At 46.3% G+C, this 18633-nt stretch overlaps 1 protein-coding gene across 2 annotated transcripts in view; it reads right to left on the reverse strand.

The window, feature by feature from the left end:
• Positions 1 to 416: 416 nt before the first annotated feature.
• Prkag2 (protein kinase AMP-activated non-catalytic subunit gamma 2) overlaps positions 417 to 18633 on the reverse strand; it is a 155677-nt gene continuing 137460 nt past the window's right edge. For both annotated transcript variants that reach the window (XM_036180435.1, XM_036180436.1), the window contains exons 7-14: positions 17085 to 17130; positions 14719 to 14773; positions 13485 to 13611; positions 11080 to 11245; positions 10726 to 10763; positions 8693 to 8839; positions 4378 to 4471; positions 417 to 1134 (exon numbers count right to left, since the gene is read on the reverse strand). In XM_036180435.1, coding sequence (XP_036036328.1) covers positions 1103 to 1134; positions 4378 to 4471; positions 8693 to 8839; positions 10726 to 10763; positions 11080 to 11245; positions 13485 to 13611; positions 14719 to 14773; positions 17085 to 17130 — 705 coding nt within the window. In that variant the 3' untranslated portion in view covers positions 417 to 1102. The remainder of the gene's footprint in view (positions 1135 to 4377; positions 4472 to 8692; positions 8840 to 10725; positions 10764 to 11079; positions 11246 to 13484; positions 13612 to 14718; positions 14774 to 17084; positions 17131 to 18633) is intronic.

The raw sequence follows: 18633 nt of genomic DNA on the forward strand, positions 1-18633 counted from the left end.
AAAACAAAAAACAAAACCCCAAACTCTGATCTCTCTCTCTCTCTCTCTCTCTCTCTCTCTCTCTCTCTCTCTCTCTCTCTCTCTCACACACACACACACACACACACACACACACACACAGTGTCAACATTTTCAGAGCACTGATACAAGGGAATATTGTTTCCCTTCAATTGCATGACAATACTGTTTTATGTGTCACAATAAAAGTTACAAGCGTCTTGTCTGCGGTCACACAAATATCATGAGTTTACATTTGAACACACAATTGAAAAAACAAAAACAAAAAACAGACGTCTTCCAGCACTTCATCCTTGTGACCATGGCCCGTTTCCACAAACATTAAAAAACCCAACAGTGGCTGTTTTGGAAGGTGTAGCCTTTCCAGATCCAAACTAAAATCATGAGAGATTTGCCAGTTAAGAGAACAACCAAGATTTTATTCATAGGTTTGGTGAATCCATTCACCAGAAGATGTGTAAAAAACTTCATGAGAGTGAAAATAAATAAACTGTTGTCGCCAGGCCAGCCTCGCTGACACAGCAGCCAGAGCGGGGCACACAGCACTCGGAACCGTCTCCTGAAGTTTTCAGTTGCCTACGTTCAAATTACAACTTTTCGACAAATCAAATGAAAAGAGAGAGATTGGGTAAAAGGTTTGAAGATGTTCACATTCGGGCTGGCTGTCTCTTCAGCAGCACTTTGGGGCGTGCGGCAGCGGCGGTGACATATTGCATGTTTGGACATAAGGCACCGTGATCTGGACGTGCCGTTCACTCACTTTCGGTCACCCGTTCCATCCCAGTGACTTCTTTGAAATGAAAAGTAGTACTAATTTCAGGACACAGTGCACTTTAATGACATACAGCATGGAAAATCCCTCGGACGGGGGTCTGAGGACAGTCTTTGAATGTAAGCCTGAATCTTCAAGCACATAAAATCTTTTCCTATGCTTACAAATCACTGGAAAAATACCCATCGCCAAACCCTGATATACATTCTTAGCCATTTTATTTTCTTCTATTGCAGCCAGTGTTCATGAGGCAAAACGTGACCCCGAGACTTTGTTCAAGTTCTCCTGTGAGGGTGTCTACATTCACGGTGGTCATTCGGCCTCTGTCTCCTTCTGTTTGGCACCTAATGGGAGACGGGAAGTTTCAAGCTCATGCTCATGGGAGGGTTCTCTGCACAAGCCGATCCCACCCAGCCTGGGCAGTGTCTGAGGACAGCCAGAGGCTTCCAAACAGAGAGGTGGGAGGAGTGGGCGGCTCCAAGAGCCCCACCCCCTCCACCATCCCTTGGGCTCTGATCTTTATCACCTTGTCACTCTAAATGTCAGATTCCACTGCTAACAAAGTAAAAATAAATAGGCAGTTACTTCAGTCACCATACGCATATATAAGAACATTATAATACATCTATAAGGATAACTGAACACACAGCGGATACTAGTACCTGTTGGTTTCACATGGAACGGCCTGCCTACCATTCTACCTACAGCACCTCCCTAGCTTTCGTCTGACCCCCGCTTCTTAAAATTAACTTAAAAATCTTTGATGTATATGGGGGCTCTGCCTACATGTACATCTCTAAGCCATGCCTGTGCAATGCCCAAGCAGGTCAGAGAGGGTGTCAGATCCTCTGGGACCAGAGTTATAGACAGTTGTGAGCTGCTATGTGGGTGCTGGGAATCAAACCCCGGCCCTCTGGAAGAGCAGCCAGTGCTCATAACCTCTGAGCCATCTCTAGGCCCCTGGCTTTGGCTTTCTGAGGCAGGACCTTGCTATGTAGCTCAGCCTGGCCTCTGCCTTCAGAGGGCTGGGATCCACGTGTGCATTCTGCGTCAGACTAGACACGTAACTTTGGAGAGAGACTAACAGCAGGTTAGAAGAAGGGGCCTCAGACTGTAGTCAGAGTGCTTCGTTCGGGTGGGTGAGTGCGCAACAAAGACTCATCTGAAGAGTAAACTCCACTGCGCTGTTGCTAAGCACTTTGAAAAAGGGAAAAGGTTACTGTATTGAGCAAGTATCGGAGCAGCTGTGGCCACATCTGCTCAGCTGCTGTTGACGGTGTCACATCACAATGGCTGTGCTTCCCTCAAGGGGATCCCCTAAGCATCTAGCTGAGCTGCTCACTGTGGGCAGAAGGCCTGCATCTGCACTCATGCTGTGGTTGCACCTCTTGGTATGTCAGGCGGGATGGGGCTGCAGAGATGGCTCAGTGGTTAAGAGCACTGACTGCTCTTCCACAGGACCCACAGGGCAGCTCACAACTGTCTGCAACTCCAGTCCCAGGGATCTGACACCCTCACCTGCACATAGGTGGGGTAACTGGGATATATACCATCATTCTCCTGTTCTGTAACACGCTAGTTACCTTGCAAAAGTGAGTGAGCATCCTGAGTTCCATGGGAGCTCTGCTCTACATATTCAGAATGCAATGTTTTCCCCAATGAACCATTACATACAGCCTATCAGCAAGAACTCCAACCCAGCCACCCTGTTTTTATGACAGGGTTTCCATGGTAAATCCATTCCAAATGTCAGCTGTGAAACAGATTTCTGCACTGTACCCACAAGGATGGGAAGAGCAAGAATGATTGACAACTTTGGAAATACCAAGTTTAGATGGAAATCTAAAGTCATACCTAGCCTGCTCTGAGACACCAAGGCTCAGAGAGAATGGTCCACTTGCCAATTTACGCTGGGATTCTGATGCCTAAAAGAGCTTCTCAAGGGGATAAATGAGGGCCTTCACTGAGGTGTTGGCATGCCTGAGTCTGGGGCTGGTCCTGGACAGGGCATCCTTCTCTGAGGGTACTACCGACCTGTGTGTCTTCCCAGACAACGGCTTTCTCATTTGCATGGGGAGTGCCTGTGGTTTTTCCTGCTTGAAGATTTACTTACACATAATCAATCACAAGCTACAGGTTAACAGGACTTCCCAGTTTCGCTTGTAATAGAGTAGCTCTGTTCACCTTCAGTGCTGTATGGTATTCCACAGGATGGAAATCTCAGTTGCCCCTTCCATCTTTTGAAAGATGCTAGGTCATTTCCAACTTAAAGGCTGTGGTGGTTTGAATGAGAAGGGCCCCCAGTTGGTAGAACTGCTTGGGAAGGATTAAGAGGTAAGGCCTTTTTGAAGGACATGTGTCAGTTGGGGTGGGCTTTGGGATTTCAAAAGCCCCCCCCCCCCCCATTAGCACTCTCTCTCCCCCTCTCTGCCCGTTTGTAGATCAGATGTGAATTCTCAACCACTGCTCCAGCGCCATGCCTGGCTGCCTGCCGCTATGCTCCACATCATGATGGTCACAGACTCAGCCTCTGAAACTGTAAGTTGCTCTGGTCCTGGCAACTTTACAGAATAGAAAAGTAACTAAGGCTGGTTGACAGTATCAACGCAACTCAATTCCCCTGGTGCCTGACTGTTAGGGACTGTGAAGCTCACTGGGAACTTCAGCCAGTCAGTCTGGAAATGAGGCCATCTACAGATGTGTTTCAGATTCAGCACGTGGGAGGTGGGCCCCCATGAACACCTCTCATAACTTCTGCAGGCTGCTGCTCCTGGCCAAGATCCCTGTGAAGGTGACTCTTTATTGGGGTTGGCTCTGTGGCTTTTGCATCTGGAGAGTTGGGCAGTGGTTTCTGGGGACTCTTATGGTGGGTAGTTTTAGGGAACAGACTAATTACAAAGACTAGCTTTAGCTGAGATTGACTGATGTCTGAACTAAAGAAAAGCAATACCACAGTGGGTGATAATTTAATGAGTACTGCTAGAGTTCAAAGTATGTGCCACCTACTGTCACGTCTGTCCTGGGTCTGGGACCCTGTGGAAGAAGCGAGCTGGTTTCTAGGCTGGGGCTGGAGAGGTGGGGGAGGGGATGGAAAGAGAATGTGAAGGCAGGGATGTGGCAGTGTTTTAAGGCCACCCTTTACCATAAACACTTGGCCAGCTCTATGCCTGCACCTTCTACCCCTGTCCCTGTGTGTGCTTTCTAGAAACTTTGCTTACCCAAGCAGAACATTAGAACTTCAAAAACGAAAAGGAAAGTCAAAAAGATCTGCAGAGCAGCACACACAATGCCTTGCTGTGTGGGAGGTGGGGGTGGGGTGTCTTCAATGCCTGTCCTGGAAATCTTGGATAGAAATGAATCAATCAACCAATCAATCAATCAACCAACCAACCAACCAACCAACCAACCTACCTTCCTACCTACCTACCTACCTACCTGTCTATCCTCTTTATGTAACCCTAGTTGGCCTGGAGCTCACTATGTAGACCAGCTGGCCTCAGGCTCACAGAGAACTTCCTGTCTCTGCCTCTTGAGTGCCAAGATCAAATTCAAGTGATACTGTGCTGGCCTGAAATCTGCATTTTTACCTGCTGGTGTGAGGATCAGGGCTTGCAGGATGTCTGACAGGGAGATAATACCCACAATACTATCTGCTTCATTCACTACCACCAGCCGATGGACCTGTAAAGAGAAAAAGTCCAGGTGAGTTTACTCTGTGTGTGTGTGTGTGTGTGTGTGTGTGTGTGTGTGTGTGTGTGTTGCACTTGCCCATGGAGGCATACATGGAGGCCAGAGGTTTTTTCCTAAATTGCCTCACCTCCCCACCCCCCAAAGACAGGGTTTCTCTGTAGCCTTGGCTGTCCTGGAACTCACTCTGTAGACCAGGCTGGCCTTAAACTCTGAGATCTGCGTGTCTTTGCCTTCCAAGTGCTGAGATTAGAGGTGTGTGCCACCACTGCCTAGCTGCCTCACTATCGTTCGTTCATTCATTCATTCATTTATATTTTCTGTGTATGGATGTTTTGCCTTTATATATGTCTGTGTACCATATGCATTCAGTGTCCTTGGAGGCCAGAAAGAGGGTGTCTGATCCCCTGGGACTGGATGGTTGTGAGAAGCCACGTGGGAATCTAATAGTCCAACTGTGTCCATTGGAAGAGCAGTAAGAACCTGTAGCCTCTGAGCCATCTCTCCAGCCCCACATGATTATTATTTTTTATATGGAATCTTTCACTGAGCCTGAAACTGGCCATTTTACTAGACTGGCTGGCCAGTGAGTCCAGCATCCACCTATCTCTGCCCTACCAGAGCTGGGGTTACAAGACTTTAATGCTGTCCCCGTTTGGGTAGGTGCTGGGATCTGAATTCAGATCCTCCTGCATGCATAGCAGGCAATTTATCCGCTGAGTCATCCTCCTAGTCCACATGCGAAAGTTTAAATTTAAAACATTTAAAAAATGCATGTTAGGGGCTGGAGAGATGGCTCAGAGGTTAAGAACACTGGCTATTCTTCCAGAGGTTCTGAGTTCAATTCCCAGCACCCACATGGTGGCTCACAACCATCTGTAATGAGATCTGGTGCCCTCTTTTGGCCTGCAAAAATACATGCAAACAGAACATTGTATACATAATAAATAATAAATAAATGAATGAAAAAATGCATGTTGGAGAAAAATGGCACTCAGGAAACTGTACAATGATCCTGTTGCACAGGACAGCTGCACAGTGGATGTCTGCAGAAAGGTTTGGGCCCAGAGGTGAAACATAACACCAATTTGCTTGACCACACTGAGAAAAATGAGCCAGCTCTGTCTGTTGAGTTTCCACATTTCAAACTATCTATACAGGAATGATACAGCTCAAAATTAACAATCCCAGTCTGTGTATGCATGCATGTGGTGGGCATGGAGGCCAGAGCTCTGTCCACACTGGGTGACTTCCTCCATGCTTCTCCACAGGCTCTCTCCCTGAACCTGAAGCACACCGAATCAGCTGCACTGGCTGGCCAGCAGGCCTCACAATCCTCCTGCCTCTGCCTCCCCAGCACTACTGCATCTAGCTTTTTACCTGGGAGTTGTGGATCAAATTTGAGTTCTTGTGCTTGTGCTGGCACTTTGCCAACTGAGCCGACTCCACCCCAGCCTCTCAACTTCAATACTTTGAGCTCAGTCTCCTGTAGCCAGTACGCAACTGGATTTAGCTGGGCAATGGAAGTCCAGAAGGTCGTGGAAACTTAGATTCTGCTCTTTGCTCTCCTGCTGGGACTGTGCTGTGGCATTCATGTATTAGTGCTAATGTTCAAGAGGATAAATGTGGCAGAGTGAAGCAGGTGCAGGCACCTCGAGTGTTCCCACCTACAATCTTCCAGAGGTGAACGGATTGCTAGAGAGAGCACAGTGTGAACAGCATTCCAACCTCCTCTTATTCTGCCTGGGGCCAAAGGTTACCGGGGAGATCCTTGAGGCATCAGTCAGCCTTAGCTCCTGGCCAAAATGGGACACAGGAGGAGCTGCAGGGGAGGAAGCCTGGCTTATGTATTTTGTCAAAGGATAATGTTTTTGATGTAATAGTAACTTTGGTTATCTTTCTTGTGTCAATCAACACAGATTTCTTTACAAAGTTTCTTTAAAAAAAAACCTTTCAGGTCCTTCAATAATCCTGTGATAAAACACAGCACTGTAACTGTGATTTAGGATAAAATGATGATTTATTTTAATTGTGTTTATTTATGTATGGAGAGATATGTGCGTGACTGCCAAAATATGTCTGAAGAACTTGTAAAAGTCATCTTCTTGTTAAAAAGGCTGATGGTGACATACACTCTGGCTCTGGGAGGAGTCATCTGGTGAAGGAATTTTAGCAACAGACAGAGCTGAGACATGTAACTTGAGAAAACAACTTATTTACATCCTTATTTCTCTTCATGGCTTCCTTCAAACCACAGATTTCCATGGCCCTCCAACAAAGCACGTAAGAGGTGTGTGTATTACTGGCCTTGATAATTGGCCTTTTCTCATGGCAATAGAAAAAACAGACTGCTAGTGATTTTCAACATTAACTCTTCCCTACAAAGTGATCTGTAGTTCTCCCAATGGATTCCATCACATAGATGTCCACTGTCATCACAGGGAGGGATGACACCTTTCCTATTCCTGCTTCTGACCTATGGAGGGCACATAATTCTAAGGTCATTCATGAGACTTTAGGATGCAATCCCAAGTATGTCAGAACCTTCTAGAAGACAAGATGGATACAGCACAGTTTAAGAAAAGGGGAGATTTGGCCGGGCAGTGGTGGCGCATGCCTTTAGTCCCAGCACTGGGAAGGCAGTGAGTTCAAGGCCAGCCTGGTCTACAGAGCGAGTTCTAGGACAGGCAGGACTACACAGAGAAACCCTGTCTGGAAAACCAAAGGAAAGTGAAGATTTGCTAGTAAAATGCTAAAGAGCAATCGACACTGCGGGGAGGGAGAAGCTAGGGGATGGAATCAGACACCACATGGAGGCTAGCCTCTGTGGGACGGCGGCTGGACTCTATAGGACAGAGGCTGGACTCTATGGGAGCTCAGAGGAATTCTAACAGCAATGGCTCTCAATGCAGCACATGATCTCAGCAGCATGTGCAGTACATGACCTCAGCAGCACATACATGACCTCAGCAGCATGTGCAGCACTGGACCTCAGCAGCATGTGCAGCACAGGACCTCAGCAGCATGTGCAGCACAGGACCTCAGCAGCATGTGCAGCACAGGACCTCAGCAGCATGTGCAGCACAGGACCTCAGCAGCATGTGCAGCACAGGACCTCAGCAGCATGTGCAGCACAGGACCTCAGCAGCATGTGCAGCACAGCTGTCACTGTGGAAGTTGCGGTCACCTTTTAGTGGTCTCAAAACCAATCAGGTGCTTTGTCTCTTAGCTTGCACACCTGCATTTGCAATACTGAAATAGACTTGTCATCAGGAGTTCATTTTGCTTAGTAGGGAATGTTCTGGAAAGAACAGAACTGTATCCTTCAGTCCTTGAGATGGACACTGGGGGAAGGGGTGGGGAGGGACAAAGGATGCCAATCCTAGCCCTGACTGAGAAGAAAGGAATGGCTGTGAGAACGAGAAGGTGGCCTGACACACACGACAGTGACTGTTCTTCCTTCCTGGGAACATTGTGTAAGGTACACTTGAAAATTCCACAAGCAGGAAAGCCCAGGCTGCATGGGGGCGGCTGCTTGGGTCGGGAATAGTTTACTGTTCACTTCAGTCCGGGCAGAGATGAGAGAGATAGGAACTGAACTTCAAAACATTCTGTCTGGGGCTGGTCAGACAGCTTGGGGTAGAGTGCCTGTCGCATAAGCTTGATGATCTGTGTTCAGTCCCTGGAACCCACATACAGGGCGGAGGAGAGATCTGAGCCTCATACACGTGGATGCACATGCAAACACATGCAAATGCAAACACACGTACACACACTTGCACGCAGGCACTACACATACATACACACACACACACACACACACAAATTAAAGTTTTACTTTACCGGATTATCATTCATTTTGTTAAAATAATATTATACATTTTTGCTTTGAATTCACAGATACTGCCAGGATGTATAAACTAAAAGCTTCCGGGGCAACTTTTGTTCTCTCAAGTGTACATTTTTTAATACTCTGGAAGTACCTTGCCAACCTTTGCACTCACAAAAATTCACCAAATTCAACTCAGCGAGTATTCACGTCTGTGTGTCAAGCACTGTGCTGGGGTTCAGAATGGCCATGAATCCACTCCTATCTTACAGACCCCATGGCCTGCCTCCCAGGGCTGTGTCTCAACCTCCCCAGCCATCCTTGGCTGCTTGCTGTGTGTGTACTGAAGCAGACCTGAGGGGAGATGCGTCGGCCCGGTCTCTCACCTCGGCTCTTACTATTCTGTCCACGATGGTCTCCAGTGTTTCCAGCTTATTGCACTTCACCACGCCCTCAAAGTACTGGGAGCGGTGCTGCAGGGCCTGGGTCACCGTGATGTCTAGGTTATTATATGTTTTCTCAGCAGCAAGGTTCTGCAACAGAGTCACAGGAAAAAAAAATTACGTCCTTCATTTCCATCTGGATGGAGGAGCAAGCTGATTTTTGAAAACAGCAACATGGAATTTGGTATTACGAGTTGTCTTTCCAGCTAGTATCACACCATCAGCATGGCTGTCTCAGTCGTAACTGAGGATAACACATTACTAGGTGTACCTTGACTACAGAGACATGTAAATTTGTTGTGTTGGTAGAATGGGGGATTGAACTCAGGACCTCATGCAAACTGAGCAAGTACTCTGCCACTGAGCTACTGCCCTAGCCACTTTTTTTTTTTTTTTTTTTTAAATTTTGAGCCAGGTCTCCCTAAGTTACTCAGGCTGGTCCTGAACTTATTCTGAAATCCAGTTAGGTCTTGAACTTGCAATCCTCCTGCCTCAGGCTCTTGAGTAGCTAGCTACTCAGGCTTGTGTCACTAGGCTTAGCAGACAGATGTTGTTTTATACATTTAAAAAGATTTTATATTTGTGTGCATGTACACATAGGCGTGTGTGTGTGTGTGTGTGTGTGTGTGTGTGTGTGTGTGTGTGTGTGTTTTGTGCTTATGGAGGCCAGAAGCGGGCATCAGATCCCTTGAAACTGGAATCACAAGTATTTGTGAGCCCTCCGACATCAGGAACATCATGCACTCTTGCTACTAAGCCAACTCTGTAGCTCACATGTTAAAATTTGAGGGTTTTTTTGGCCAGGCTCCTCCCCACTTTGTCCACTAGGGCTCTACACCACACACGAGCAAAGTCTCCTGAGAAATGAACTAACACCTGTGAGGGGTAAGATGCCTGGGGGGGGGGGCCGCCCACATCAGTGCTTCCCAGTGAGTTCTCAGAGCTCGTCATCAACTCTTTTAGGGAGGTGTGGGGGCCAGGCAAGATCAAGGAGAGGCCCAAGAAGCCCGGAAAGCCATGGGGTCTCCCACAACTCCCATGGATTTTAGTGGGTCCATTCATCCAAGGTTCTAATGAAAGGATTTTTGGTATCGACTATGTTAAACAGAATAGGGTGAATCTAAAGATTTGAGACAGCTGCAAAACTGTCATTAATGGCCGGGTCAACACTGTGACAACATGCATTGTATGCATTTCACTATCAAATCTGTTTCCTCTTAGACACAGTGTAAACTCAGAAATTACACTTACATATGAGTAGGGAAGAAACATGTAAAGGTATGCTACAGCACCAGTGAGAAACCTCACGGTTGCCAATCAAGGATTTGAGTAAAGAGCCCCAGGAGACCAGGATAGCTCTTTCAGCCTATTGGCTTCTTCTTGGACCAGTGTCTCCCAAATGAGCAGGGGTATACATTAACATGGGCCCCAGCTCACATGTTCACTGAGCACACCTCATAGGCAGAGCGACCCCATAAAGAAACGTGACCACTGAAGGTGTGTGCTCCATGGGCTGTAGGGATGGATGTGATGCACTTCTATGAAGAACCCCACTGATAATAAAAATCAGCACAGGGGCTGGAGAGATGTCTCAGCGGTTAAGAGCACTGACTGCTCTTCCAGAGGTCCTGAGTTCAATTCCCAGCAACCACATGGTGGCTCACAACCACTTGTAATGAGATCTAGTGCCCTCTTCTGGCCTGCAGGCACACATGCAGACAGAATACTGTATACATAATAAATAAATACATCTTTAAAAAAAATCAGCACATACTCATACAGTTCATTGGTAGATCAGTGAGTACTAGAAATATCATCACTGTGAGACTGAAATTCTTGGAGACTGAAATTCTCCAAGACTCTCACTCAAAAGGTCAGAAATGGTTACATCAATTGTTACTCAGTCTAATTTTGATTTTCATTTGTTTGAAAATGCATTCTGAATGACAGGTTTAGAAACATGAAAAAATACTTACAATTACATCAAACTTGGAATAAATATCTACAACTTTTCCTAAAAATGAAAACATATGTTAGAAAAACATTTCAGGAACAAAACAGCAACTCATTAAAAAATTAGTCTTAACTGAGTAACTACTGTGGATTAAATAAACAGTGTTGACTAAAACAAATGGGCCTATTTAAAAGTGGACATAAAATGGTATCTTAATGGAGACAGGAAACTAAGTCCAGTGAAAATTCTTATTCTCCTGATTGCTGACCATGGGAACTGCACCCAGCATTTGTTTCTCTGCTGTCTGCTCTTTTCTCACTCCCTCCGGTCCAGGAGCAGGGTGCTGACTAAGCTTTGCTGGGATGGCCTCACAGACCTGACTCATCCACCACAGGCAGTGCTGATATCCGTCTCTCCACAAAGATGTTCAAGGCTTTGATGATAGGAGTGTCTGGGTGAATGAAGGCAATATTGTGGTACGTTCCTATTCCAAGTTCATCCAGGTTCTGCTTCATGAAGGCAGGCTTTGGCATATCAGACATCTGAGCAAGGAGAGACATGAGAATGTTCTAGAACCCTAGCATACCCTTTCAACGCTCAAACATCCAGATCTGAATGAAAAACTACGTTCAACAAATGAAAGGGACTCTCTCCTAACAGTCTGCTTGGTGTCTTATTGTCAGCAGAGCTACACATCCGAACCGCCTGTCTCAAACCAGCTCTGTATGTATCCTTCTACAAAAAATGAGTCCCAAGAATTCATGTTTGCCCTTCTCATCACTCCAAAACAGTGGGTAGAAGATGGGACCGACAGGTGTGTCTGGGGAGTGAAGGCCTGAAAGCCAGCACGGCTTGAACCCTTTATTCTTAGGGATGTACACTCAGCCCGGTACCTGAAGTGACCCTAGGGCTGAAGGGCTGGGACTGGTGCTCTCCCCAGATGGATCCAGTTTCTGACGATTAAAAACAAGGAATAAACTAGCTCTACACAGCGGGAGGAACCTTTAAACTCGAATCTTCCTCTTCTGACTGCTTCAGAGGAGGAGGGGTAAGTTGGAAGAGAGCCTAGAATCAGGCTGAACTACAACCAAGTAGGGTCTACGGTTTCAAAGATCCACCTTTTATAAAGGGCATCATTGACGCCATCCTCCTGGTGTACCTTATAATTATCAGGAAAAGATGAACAGTTAGAAGAAACAAAATGTTCAAGTCAAAGAGTTCATCAATATTCAAATCATGAGATTCCTAGAAATTTAGAGAAAAAAGAGAGAGAAAGACCTATTAGGTCATCTAATCCATCTCAACACAGGATATTCCCGCTTCAGACTGCCTGCGTCTCAAATGCCTGCAAGGGTATCACTACCCTTTCTCTGAATGATCCTGGTAACGAAGTAAAAACCAGGCTATGGTGTTTCTCTATTTAGAATGTGTTTTTATCTGAGAACCTCTGGCTGAATATTTGGCTGCAAGGTTCTAGCCGCCACATTGGTCCAAATATAAGGCAACCCCTTCCTGTCCAAAGATGAGGTGAGTGGCAATATGGACAGCATTACCACCACCAACTGGGCAGGGATAAGGACGCCTCATGCAAAGCTCTCAGGATATGCCTACCAGTGGTCAACTGTCACAGACGGGCTCTAGGGGGCTGAGCTGCCAAGCCTGGCAAATGTGGGTCCAGAGCACCTGCCTCTTCACCCAAGCCCTTGGTTCCTATGATGTCTCAACACGCGAGGCCGCCACACTCCACTGCAATGACTGATGGGCAAAAACTGCTCTTTCTTCCTAGTTGTCTACTAAATGTCATGGGCTTTTTGGCAAATTATTCCTCTCCTGATTGCTTAGCATTTATTTAATCAGGAAATGCAACTTGTCTCTGTATGCCTACTATGCCTATTAAACTATGTGACCAGCTGGATCACCAATGCATGTCTCTAAACCCTTGACACCTCTGTAAGCCCCTGGCCTTGCAAGGCTGCATCCAGAAGAGCAACTTGCCTAGTGGGAAGCTGCAGACAGGAAGCAGCTTTTAAGTGATTCTTATTTCCGTTAGAAAGAAAACTTCAAATGACCTTTCTGAACCATCAACACTTCCACTGTTCCTCCTGACTGATGACTTCAACTCCCTATTTAGCACAGGTGATGGGGGTGGGGCACGAAAGCCTCCTGGCACATTCCTGCTCCCATGGAGCCTCCTCTAATACTACCCATCTCGTCTCGTCTCGGAGGTTTGAACACAAACCACAGAAGTGCACAATGGTGCATCTCTTGCTTACATCTGACTTACCTTTGGGATTCTCTGATGCTGCTGCAGGTGAGAATGAGATCACCCCCGGGATTGTTTTGCTCCTGTTTCTAAAAGCATGACCTCCACAAAGGCACCACAAAGCAACTTCTGCCCTAAGCCCTGGCTCCACCCATCTGGCGAGGCAGACCTCAGCGAGACCGAGAAGCCGCCTTAGCCTCCGGTACACAGGGAGGCCGGTCTGCAGCGGGCATTCCCCAGTCTTAGTACTTGCATACTTAGCTTCCCGTGTACAGGAACGCCCATCTTCAGCGGGCTTTTCCCAGTCTTAGTACTTGCATACTTGGGCTAAAATATCACAGGATTTGAGCTGGCGTCAACTTGGAGAACACACAGTGCACACAGTGGTGAGTTGAGAGACTGAAATGCCGCAAAATGGAGACCTTAGAACTACCGGTTTCTTCTACCAAGAGCAACAGGAGCCCATTTACTTGACGTAAGTGACAGGCAATGCAACTGCATCTTTAGGGACTACTTACAAAAAGCTGGAGGAACTTGAGGATTCTTTTGTGGGTAAGTATATAAAGTGCATTCCCACTGATAGGGTCAATAACTGGCAATCTGTGGATTTTATTTTTGATCAACGAGTATACAGCATCGAAGAGGCTGCGGGAAAAGCCATTAGAGTCATTAGGAGGCTTTCAAGAAAGATCAGAAAGACTTTGGACCACCCCTGCTTTCCAGTATTTTCACTGCTTTTATACTACCACAAGAAGAGGGTCATCAACTTAAAATAGTCACCGCCCATCTGTTGATGTATCTCAAACTCAAGAGGGAAACATGGACTCCAGCAAGGCAGGTTGTTAATAGTGTGTCCAGGGATTTTGTTTGAAAGAGGCAAACCTAGAAAGCCTTCTGGAAAGCCAGCAGTGACCTCAGCACTGAGTTTAGGTGCCAGACTCCCAGGGTGTCTGCCTGCCCAGCCAGCCCACATCGGGGGATTTCCCTGTGTCCTCCTTGCCCCCGCCACTGTCTCCAAGAAGCCTGTGGAGTGTACCTTCCCCCACGATCTGGAAATAAGGGGACAAACCAAGTGTCTTCTCTCTCCACAGCTCTTGGGCTTTAAAAATGTCTCCTACTCTGCCCATCTTGTGCCGAAAGCCAGAGAGAGCTGAGCACCTGCTCTGCCAGGCTCTGCCTGTCCTGCTTTGCTCTCCATGCTCCTTCTAGGATGGCTCTGGTCTGGACTGACATCACTCTGGGAATGTATCACTGCTGCTCCCAGGATCCAGCCCCTTGGACCAAATGCTGGGGTCAGGAGTGAAGCCCTCAGATGGGTAACGTAAGAGGATCCCTCTCGCGATGCTGCCGCAGGAAGGCTAGATGTCTGAAACTGGCCTGGATGATCAACCTCATAGCCCATTCCCAACTGCTTGGATCTACACGGTTGTTCTACCCCCTCACTCTCCTTCCTCTCTTAGGTCTTGCTAAGCTGTCCAGGATAGCCCTGTGCTTGCTATGTATATAGCCCAGGTTGGCCTCAAACCTGCAGTCTTCCTATGCCAGCTTCCCCTGTGTGCTAGATTCCCACCATGCCTGGCTTTGCTGTGATTTCCAACATCTCTCAACTTCTGGCATGCTGCTTGTATTAAGGAGGTTGGTCCTATCTAGGCTGAGGGATTTGGCTGTCTATTTCTAGTTGCTTATCATGGCAATTAGACACCTAAACTGCAGAGAATGTTTTCACAGCAGAGAAGAAGCTTCCATGTTTACCTGGCATCTGGAGAGATATTCACCAAAGGCTTGAAGGTTTCTTGTAAGTATAACTCTGCATTTGTAGGAGGAAAACATACAGTTAGTTATAGATCTGCTGTGTGCAATGCTACTTTACATTAAAATATCCTCCAGTTTACAGGAGATAACTAGACGAACTAGAAACCCAAATAAAAGATAATTTATCCTAAACTAACGGTACAGTCATGGTTATTTTAAGTCATGTTTCAGGATGTGTTTGAAGAAAAATCAAATATAGGAAAAGGAAAATATTTTGGAAAATATTTCCAAAGATGCTACTAACATCAGGAAACAATCTGATGTGGACAAATGGTAGCAGAGACCACTGGGTCCTAACAAGTCCACATTACTGTCAAGAAATGAAACCTTTACAGAATCCTTTAGAGCAATTTTCATACACACGAGGAGAGAGGATCACTTTAAGGAATGTTGTTCTTCAAATGATCTCATTTTATTTCACTAAACTGATGCTCAAAACCCAGGGCATGCTGGGAATCTTGCCAGCATATGCACACTTTCTTTGTAAAGAAATCAACTGTAATTAATTTGTTTTGCTGAGGTCTGCACACCGAAGGTATCTGAGACAATCTGGATATTATCACACCTTCAAACATCCCCGTAGGCGGAAGTGTAAATACACCTAAACCATGCTCAATAGAATGCATACAGCAGGATTTGATGAGAAGTGCTTGTCTTGGTGTTGTTAATCACGTCGTTGACAGGCCATCTGGATGTCATGTTGACTTAATTCATTTAGCCTGCCTTGATAAAGCTATGCTCAATAAAACACATCCCTTGGCAAGATTTCAAAACCACAGGAAATTAAAAGGGGCCGCAGAGGTCTGGAGAAGTCAAGTGGAGGGTATGATTTCTCAGATACCTTTGAAGGCTGGTAATCCTGTCAAGCACATGATGGGAACAGCAAAATAGACTGTGGTGGTATTGTGTTCCCCAAAATATAATGTGTCCCTAATAAACTTATCTGGGGTCAGAGAACAGAACAGCTACTAGATACAGAGGCTAGAAAATGGTGGCACTCATGCCTTTAATCCTAGCATTCCAGAGGCAGAGATCCTCCTGGATCTCTGTGAGTTCAAGGCCACATTGGAAACAGCCAGGCATAGTGACTCATGCCTTTAATCCCAGGGAGTGATGGCAGAAAGCAGAAAGGTATATAAGGCGTGAGGACCAGAAACTAGGCTGGTTAAGCTTTTAGGCTTTTGAGCAGCACAGTTCAGCTGAGACCCATTCAGATGAGGACAGAGGCTTCCAGTCTGAGGAAACAGGATCAGCTGAGGAACTGGCGAGGTGAGGTAGCTGTGGCTTGTTCTGCTTCTCTGATCTTCCAGCATTCACCCCACTACCTGGCTCCAGGTTTGTTTTTATTAATAAGACCTGTTAAGATTCCTGCTACAATAGACTTCTAATACCTAGCTAAAAAAAAAAAAAATGCCCTGTAGTAGGTCCCTCCCTTCCACCCAGGCTTCTCCTTGAGCACTTATGCTCTGACCAGTCTGGGTCCTCTGCCCTGTCCACTATGAGTCTTTGAGATGACAACCTTCCCATCATGGAACAAGAGTTTAAAAACTGGCCCCTTTGTAGGCAAAAATAACCTGACTGTAAAGAGTGAATTTTGGTGTGGCAAACAGAGTTCTTTTGTATGTTTGAGTGTATGTATCTGTGTGTATGCATGTTTGGGGGTGGGCGTGGGCGTGGGCAGAGAACACCTCAGAAGCTCTCCATCATGTTTTTTGAGACAGAGTCGCTCACTGGCTCTGGTCTTGCTGATTCAGTCAGGCTGGCTGACCACTGAGCCCCCAGAGAGTCACCTGTCACTGTCTCCAGTGCTGGTAAGTGTACATTCCCATGCTTGGCTCTTTGACATGGATTCTGGGGACTGAGCTCAGGCTCACACAGCCAGCCTTTTCCTCCCATACCATCTCTCTATCTCTAGCCCATGAGTTCCTGAAATGATTTCCTTGTTAGTCCATCTGAATTGTTCAGTTACAATTGTTCTTGTCCTGGTTTTGCTGAATTGGTAAAAGCGTAATTCAGCTGATCATAGCAGAAGCTTGCTCTGTCCCATATTGGGCCATGGTGAGCAGATATCTGAAGGTGTTACTCAGTGGTCAGATCATGCATCTGTACAGCTCCAGACCTAGTGGAAGGCCACACATGTGTGACAATGTGCACAGTTAGTAGGGAAGACCCTCAAAATGAAAACCAGAGTGTTTTAACTAGCAGGTTGTAATGAAGTGCAGGAAATGACCTTGCACACTCAAACATGCTTTTCAGGTAACATTTTCTCCAGATACTGAATTGTTTAAAGACCTGGTGGTGCTTACCCCTCCACGTTTCAATCTTATGTTCCTCTAATTCATAAATCTGTACCTGTGAATAAGAAAAACCATGTCTACAAGTGTCAGCATCCACAACAGCAAGCAGTACACTCTGCTTCTCTGTTTATAATCAGCACACTGGGAGACAAAAGGAGAATGCAGCTTCAAGTACCAAAAAAGAGCTTAGGCCTGTTTATGTACTTAGATTTCATTGACTTTTTTCCCCCCAATTTTTGTACTTAATAAACAACCATAGATATGCCAGACTTTGTTGACTACCATGGAGGCCTTACCCACTCTGAGGAGTGGATGGGGTAGAGTGGGAGGGAGGTGAGGAGGCGGGAGAAGGGGAGGGAGGGGGAGCTGGGGTTGGTATGTAAAATGAAAAATATTTTAATAAATAAATAAATATGTATAAAATAAACAGCCATAGAGATTTGCTATATGGCATCTGCTGTTCATCACATATTTAACACAGAATAGTTAAAGTCTGATAAAACTTCATTTTTCTTTGCGTGGGATATTTAATTAAAATTTTTTATTAAGCAAATAAAAACAACAGGTTTCACGGTGGCATTTCTGCTTTTGTATGGATGTATCTCTCTACATCATTCTTATCCTGTTTTTAGGCCAGATGTAATTCTTCACCCTCTCTCATCCCCACCCCTATCCACCATGGCCCTCCTCCCTTCTCACAGGCCACTTTCTACCTCCGAGCTGAGCCCTACACATGAAGATCGTTCTTCTAGAGTTTTCCTCCTGAAGAAACTCATTTTTGTATTTTATGTGGGAATTACAGCCATGTGCCACGCAGTGGCGACAGCTTGATGAAACGATGGATCACAGACTTGACTTTCAGAACCCACAAATGTTGTGGTCATCTCAGTCTGAGTAAAAACATTTGGCTGTTTTCACACAATGGGGTCAACTGATGACACACTTCTCAGAGCCTGTTTCCTTGTTAAATAATGCATATTAGTGGACAACTGAGCACCACCTTAGAAACACACTGACTTGAGCATCTTCTGCCTTCCAGACACCCTAACAGCAGAACCAAACCAAAGCAGACCAAGTGGTGTTTGATACAGGGCGGACTGGGTTTCAATTCACACTGCCCTGCTAGAACATGTGGGCGAGGTGCCAGAGCGTCTGTCACCAGAGGCAGCCAGAATCTTCCCCAATTTGGCAGGAGAGCCGGAACCAAGTTGCTTCAGTTTTGATTTGTTCTTACCAGGTTCCTTACAGAGCTATAACCATGAAGGAGGGCTGCAGGTAGGTAGCGCAGTAGTGGAGTATTGCCCAGCAAGCTCAAAGCCCCGGGTTCCCCCAGAACTGAAATAAGTAAGAAAAACCAGTCCTGGATGGGTGAGGAGCGATTCTCAAACTCCACTCAGAGCAAGAGGCCTGCAAAAAGAGAGCCCTGTGGCCACATTATCTCCAGGGTGAGGCCGTAGGCCAACCACTAAGAGGAAGTCGGGGAGGCACCGCCCTTCCTGGTCCTAGCAGATGCAGGTACTGCAGACTGCATATGGGGCCAGTCACCAAGCAGCAGAAA

Source organism: Onychomys torridus, chromosome 3 (assembly GCF_903995425.1).
Source record: "Onychomys torridus chromosome 3, mOncTor1.1, whole genome shotgun sequence".
NCBI lineage: Eukaryota > Metazoa > Chordata > Mammalia > Rodentia > Cricetidae > Onychomys > Onychomys torridus.